Source organism: Palaemon carinicauda, chromosome 13 (assembly GCF_036898095.1).
Source record: "Palaemon carinicauda isolate YSFRI2023 chromosome 13, ASM3689809v2, whole genome shotgun sequence".
NCBI lineage: Eukaryota > Metazoa > Arthropoda > Malacostraca > Decapoda > Palaemonidae > Palaemon > Palaemon carinicauda.
In genome coordinates, this window is record NC_090737.1 from 112,040,153 (window position 1) to 112,047,652 (window position 7,500).

General features: G+C 33.4%; 1 protein-coding gene across 1 annotated transcript in view; it reads right to left on the reverse strand.

Moving 5' to 3' along the window:
* Positions 1-4,094, reverse strand: part of LOC137652020 (uncharacterized) — a 4,305-nt gene extending 211 nt beyond the window's left edge. The window contains exons 1-2 of the mRNA XM_068385231.1: positions 3,993-4,094; positions 1-2,624 (exon numbers count right to left, since the gene is read on the reverse strand). The exon at positions 1-2,624 is cut by the window's left edge and continues 211 nt beyond it. Coding sequence (XP_068241332.1) covers positions 243-2,534 — 2,292 coding nt within the window. The 5' untranslated portion in view covers positions 2,535-2,624; positions 3,993-4,094 and the 3' untranslated portion in view covers positions 1-242. The remainder of the gene's footprint in view (positions 2,625-3,992) is intronic.
* Positions 4,095-7,500: the final 3,406 nt, after the last annotated feature.

A 7,500-nucleotide genomic window follows, 5' to 3' on the forward strand; every position in this document is an offset into this window, starting at 1 on the left:
CATCACTATTGGGTAAAATATAAAGAGAATACCTTACAATTATCAAATATAAGGTTATAACAGTACACTTAATAACATGTAATTAATAAGAATTAGATATATAATACATTACCTATGAATAAAGTAAACATTAAAATATGAGTTAGACTTATTTATAACGCGCAAGGAAGCGACTACTTCAACGGTATTTATAAGATATTGGTTCTCAACACAATCTCGATTCCCAATAACTTTCTGAATGCTTAATCATTTAAACATTTCAAATAATCTAAGCTATCTAAATAGTAATATTCTGGATCTTCATTAGCAAAGTTCAAATTGTCATTCATTTCAGACGCATCATATTCAGTTCCATATTCATGATCAATTAATTCTTTCCCAGCCTCTGATTTCATTGAATAGCTCCATTGTGGGAAAATATCATCTCCCTCATTCACAGATACAACACTATTATCTCTATGACTTTCATTAAGCATGTCACTCATTTCTATGTTCTGAAAATTACTGGATATTTCATACATGTCAGCAGGAAGACCAAGAGCCATGTAATTATTGGGTAAATTGTTTTCTGAAAAGTGGGATAAATCATTAGTGTCCGAAAATGATTTTGTTTTCTCGAATGCCCTTTTTGGAAATTCATGAAGTGAAGGTGATATCTCAAATGATGATAAAGTTCCTAATTCCAATTCTTTCGCAAATGGGATCGATTGATCATCAATACTGCATGTAGAGATCTGAGTTTTCTCCGCTGTTGTCCCTCCTAGGCAGACCTCATGATTATCTTTCCTGGTATAGAATGTTCTACTTGAAGATGAACCATCTAAAACAGATGAAGGATTAGCAAAATTGGCCAATAAAAGTGTCTCGGAAGATGATGGCCCATCAGAAAAAACTCTCAATTTATCTATTTCTTTCACGGAAGATGGTGCCCGTGAATTTTTATGTTTTGGGTAGCTACTTTTTTCAGGTATGTTATTTTGAGATGGTCTCACGAAAGATAAATCTTCATGAGAGATTTTTGGTTTCAGTATCTCAATTGATGGTGAAAATCCTTCTGATGATATCTCAGATAATACCTCATGATTATCAATCTTACTTTGGGAAGGACTTTTTAACGATGAAGGTGCTAAGAACGGAGGATGATCAGCAAGACTTTTTAAAAAAGAAGCCTCTAATGATGGCCCTTTAAGATAGGCACTTCGATTATCATTTTCAGTCACAGAGGATGGTGGTTTCAAGGTCACCCATGTAAGAGATGTGGCTTTTTCAGAAATTTCACTCTGGGAAGGAGACCTGTTTTGTGTTAAGTCTTCTTGGTAGATTCTTGGACATGGAGTCTCAATTACAGATGCAAACCCTTTCAACGATATTCCTTTCAAGAATGCTTCATGATTGCCAGTCACACTCTGGGGTGAGTTCGTTGAAGATGAACACTCAAAAAAAGAAGGATGAATAGCAGCATTGGTCGAGAAAGGCATGTCTAATGATGAACCCTCAAGGAATGCTCTCTGATTATCACCTCTAGTTCCAAGTTCAACATATGCACCTATTTCAAGGATTTCATTTTGAGTTGGTCTGTCATCTGGTGAATATTCCCTGGATGTTTGTGGACTGACAATATTTGTCGAATAGGAAAATCTGTTTGAAAAAGATTTCTCCAAGGGGATCGTTACATAATCAACACCATCTGTAAGTGAAGGCTCTCCTAGCGACATCCCTTTCCATGTATCCCTTGGAATGGCAAATGCAATCGGCGGAGAATATTTTCCTGATGCTACAACTGCATTAGCCTTTACACTAGAGGATCCCCTAACTAAAATCACTTCACCCTTCCTTGGTTTTGGATTGCCTGTTGCATTGTAAATCAAAGGATCTCGAATCGACATTAACTTTTGTGATGTTCCTGGATATACATTGGACTGATATTCTCCCCGATGATGGTTTACTTCTTGCAAGATTGCTGGAGAGGCACTCCCCTTTCTTGGTGAATTCACTGCTAGGCTTAACTCTTTTAACTTACTTTTTCCTATGTATTGATTTTTGAAGCACAGATACCTTCCATGTTTCTCGCCGCAAAAGCCGCAAATATATTCGGGGTCTTTAAAGTGTACTTCACAGTGTTTTTTAAGCACTTCAACTCCATGATATATATTGTTACAGACTTTACACATTAAAGGCCTTTTTTTACAATAATGCTGTAAATGATTTCTTAACGTCCTAGGTCTAGTAAACGATCGACCACATGCCTTGCAAATAAAATAAATTACATGTTCACCTAAATGCTCTTTAAACTGTTCAGCCGTTGGATATGGTTTTTTACATAAAGGACATGTATAAAAATGGATTCTCGGTTGGGTAGCTTCATCACTCTGCAGACTTTGTAGTATTAATAATTTATTCCCATATGTTAAACTATGATTTTTGTTTTTCAAATTCAAAAATAAATCAGATAGACTTTCCTTTTGAGAGGGTTTATGCTGATCATGCTCTTTAGGTAAATAGCCATCCATGATAATTTTTTCGAAGAACCACATACGGCACACCTCGCGTAAAAGACAAATTTTTCTGTATTCACTTTCACAAGACCATCCATACCAAGGAAATGGGACTGACTGGGAGAACAGCTGAAAAGAAAGAGAGTAAATTAGTAAACCATCCAATGATACTCAACAAGGAAATTGGTACTTCGTTGTTTTTATGTATGTTTACAAATATTCTGGAGTTATTCAGTACATAGGTAAATGGTTTGCGTTTCCTGTAATTCTACCCGATTGGTCAGAAACTTTTTATGATTATAGATTAAAAACATGTGAATGAGATTCAAATATAATCTTCATTGAAAAAAAAAAAAGTAATGATCGCAGATCTAAACGGAATTCATAAGGTGAGAGAATAAAAATTGATTTAACTTTCCGTGCAATAAACTAATTATTTTTCATGGAATAATACTCAATGGTGACAAAACTAGCAATATGCTGTGAGGAATGCTGAATTTCTTGGTATGCATATGATAAAACTGTGAAGGTCCTGTAGAGTGCAGGGTTCCCTTTCTTTATATGACCAGAAAAGCAGCCCTTAAAGTAACTAAAGTAAACGACCGAACATTTTTAGCAATACGCTACCTCTAGTTCTCTATAAAAAATAAAAAAATAATCATATCTCACTATTTTTAATATCATGATTTACCTACCATTAAAAAAAATCATTATTGAACAAGCCAAGTATTTATTTTCATTAGAAAAGCTTAGTGCGAAATTATCCTGAAATAAAGATAGAAAAGTAAAGTCACCTCATAAGTTAATTCATCAAACTCAAAACAGTAGTTTCAGACATCGGAAAATTAAAAGCAAAAAAGAGAAAAAGAAATATTAATAGTAAATCCCTTGCAATACATTTAATAAGTTTTTTATTGACTTTTTAATAAATAAGATATTGCAAAAGCAATAAAAAAAAATCAATGTGATTGTTACGTGGAATTCTTGGTTCATGTCCACGATTTGGAATGTTAAAGATGAGCGTTCAGACTATATGAGTGAAATTGAACCTTCAAGAAATGAAATAGTGGCTAATTTTCGTTGTTGTTTTCGAATAATATCACGTATAAAAAAATTCTATTATCAAGTATTCGACCAATCTGAAGATTTTAATACTTTCAATAAAGTCTATTAAAAGAGTCTAATGGTCTCCAGTACTGTATATGTTTTGACTGCAGTTAATCAAATTTTATAAACCATGTATGACATCACTGATAAACTTACAAGTTAAGACGCGTGATATCCCAAGTTACTGATGCTAGGATCTATTAAATTATTAAAGAAATACATTGAATTTCTGGGAAACCCACTTCATGGTATGTAGAAAAAAGTAACACGGAGAATAATAATTTGACAGATATACTACCAACACAGTCTCAAAAGATTATTAACAGAAGACTAAAATGTTCAAAGAATAACCGAGATAAAAATGTTAAACTTCATAAATTCAAAACTTACAAATTTATGTTAAAGAAACATATTCACGGAACTTCTCCCTTCTAACCAATGGGTAAAGTTTATTAGACTGATAGTGTACTGAACAGCAAAACTGACGTAAGCACGTCTCGGAGGAAGCATTAAATAAAGTTCTACAAAGAATTTGAAGAAACTACCATTACGGTAATGGAAGTTATTAAGATGTAATTGCTGGTCTAACTGTTCCAAGCTTAGTTTTCGTAAGATGAATGATGAAATATTTATTTTAAAGTTGGTTTTCATACAGAACTTTGGTTGTATGATATCTAGGATGTGATGTCAAGGCAATATTTAAACATTGGATTTGGTTATGTAAGGAAAATCATGATTATAACTTGTTAAGTATCCTAATTGTTATATTGTATTTTTTTAAAACTTTGTATTTGTTGAGTTTTATTTTCCAGAGAAACATTAATTGTGATCGCAGAACTTCCATTTGTTCAAGTAGATATATCGAAGTACAATTACTTCTAGAGTGATTTCAAAACTTATAAATATTTAAATATTCATTTTAAACATAGGATTCCTCTGAGGATTATGACGAGCTGCAGTTCATAGCTTTCTCTGAAAACTAAATAATCGCAAATAAGTAATTGTAAAAACTCTTTTATCTATTTTCTGAATTATGTTTGTATTAAATCACAGCGAGTTGGAATACATTGATCAAGGGAAGCCCTTTCATTTATTCACTATATAATCTGGCTGATATGAATAAAGCTCTCAATTTAAGGCTAGATGAAATATATTGGAAAACAAATATTGAATATGACCAGATATGTATCTACCGATTATTATTACCAAAATGCTATTTTGATATAAAATCCTTTAGATTTATGTGTATTTTGGGGGATTCTGAATATAAAAGGTTACAACAAATAAAGAAAATCATCCAACAAACATCAAAATTGATTTTACATCTTAAAGGAAAGAGTAGCATGACATCCCTGTCTTGTGCCTTCATAGGGAATCAACTTTTATTTATACCGATGGCTCGAAATCTGATGCTGACGTTGGATTTGGAGTATATAGTAGTTCTTTCAACTGTAGAGTTGCACTTCCTCTAATATCTTCCATATTTAATGCTGAATTATGTGGCATACTAGCCGCTATTGAAAAAATAGCATTAAAATATGAGGGCAATTTTACCATTTATAGTGATTCAAGAATTGTCCTTCAAGCTTTAGAAGTTTTTAATTTTCGTCATCCTATATCTTTTAAGATTTTAAATTGGCTTTTAATTATTGGCCTAAAAGGTACAACAGTTCGATTTAGCTAGGTTCCGGCACACGTAGGTGTGTCTGGAAATGAGGAGGCAGATTCATTGGCAAAGAGTGCTGCAGCCGAGTTGCTACCAAGAAGTTATCCCATTCTCTATAATGATTTTATACTAGCAATTAAGAATTTTATTTATAGCATTTGGCAACAGCACTAAGGTAGTTTAACCAAAAATAAGATGAGAAAACTTGCTATTGTTATATCCCCTAGGAGGTATAATGGCATGCCCTGAAAATGGGAGACTACGCTTTGTCGTCTCCGTATTGGTCACACTCGGATGACACATGAGTTTCTGCAGGCTGGCCAACACCAACCATATTTCAACGACTGTTTGATACCCTTGACAGTGAGGTATTTGCTGACTGAATGCCCCACTTATAGCAGAGAAAGAAATAGATATCTGTTTGAGGCTCGGGGTGAAGATAGCAGGTTCATCCTTGCAAAGGTCCTTGCACAGGACGTATCGTATAATGCTAGTGGCATTTTTAAATCTATATTTGAAGCAGGTCTTCCTAATGATATTTAACTTCTATAACATATTTAATTTTCTTGTTTTAACTGAATACTCTTTTAATCTTTATTTATAATAAACGATATTGGCGCCAATGACCTTCGATGTCAGGATGACAGAGAACTTCAAATCATTCATTCATTCATTCTCTCGATATATATATATCTATAGTAGATTTTAAAGGATGGATAAAATTGTATTAATCGTAGTAATTCTAATTAAAAAAGAAAAGAAAATAAAGTTAATCCTATATCAGTTATTTTTTCAATTTGATACGAGAGGGATTGGATTCAGAACAGCCATCTTTCAAAACTTAGAATTTATTGCACAGTGCATTTTATCGTACCGTTCGAAATTGTAACACTGAACCGATCTTTATTACCTTCCTGATTCTCTTATGGTAATGATCTTATATCCCAAAAGTTATCCCAAAGTTCAGTATATGCAATTAACCCAATCTCGAGCGCACTTTCATTAGCTAAGTTTCATGAATACTCCTGGAACATCACTCCACATTATAAGTATTCTTGTGTAAAGCAATCATGTGCAGGCATCAAAAGATGGAAAGGTCTCAGGATTGGACTTTGTTATGCTAGTGTGCAATCAATACACATGCACACACTCACAGATAATCAACCATGAATGTGCATTTGCTTACACACGTACCTATATATGATTGTCATCATCATTCGTGATTAATCCACTGCAAGACAAAGACATCAGAAACGCTCTTCCATTTGTCTGTGGTTTTTCTATGACAGTCAATACCCACAATTCGACTTAGTATGTCGTCCATCGTTTTCTCTTCATTCCCTATCGCTTTTGCAATGTTCTGGGGACCTATTTTGTTATTCTTAACGTTTGTCTATTGCAGAACATGTAGTAGCATCGAGAACACAATTTGTCATAAAAAAATAGGCCCCTGCAAATGCAATCAAGCCCCACACCAATGCTGATCCAAAACTTAGATTTCTGAGGGAGTGTATGGGCTTTCCAAATAAAAAAAAAATTGAGCTCGAGATGTAGTTCCTGAAAAATCGACGTCTATTTTGCTGCAAAAAAATAGAATCATAGGCTTCGACGAAGAAAGAGAAAGCTTGTAAGATCGGAATGGAATTCTGTAAAATCTTATGAAAGGTCTCGAAGTGATTTAATACACGTGTCGACACCAAATAACTAATGAAGAAAAGTAAATGCAGTTTTCCTGTTATTTTGAAAACTATCTGGACAGTTTGTCCGGGGAGACACAATCTTCGACTTTTGGACGCCACCAGGATGGTGTCTATTCAGTATATATATATATATATATATATATATATATATATATATATATATATATATATATATATATATATATATATATATATATATGCACACACACACACACACACACACACACACACACATATATATATATATATATATATATATATATATATATATATATATGTGTGTGTGTGTTGGTTCGTGTGTGTACGCGTGTCTGTGATTTAGTGAATCCTGGGACGAATTGTAACATAAGAGAGAAGATTTGAGTAAAGAAAGAAGAGAAGTAGGACTAAAAATTAAGATAAGTAAAACTAAAATAACCTTTGATGAAAATACATAGATGAAACATATAGGACACACAGTAAGTGTTCCCCGAGGACACGAGACCGAAATAAAAAAAGGATAAGCATGGGATGTAGAGCTTTCGCGAAACAA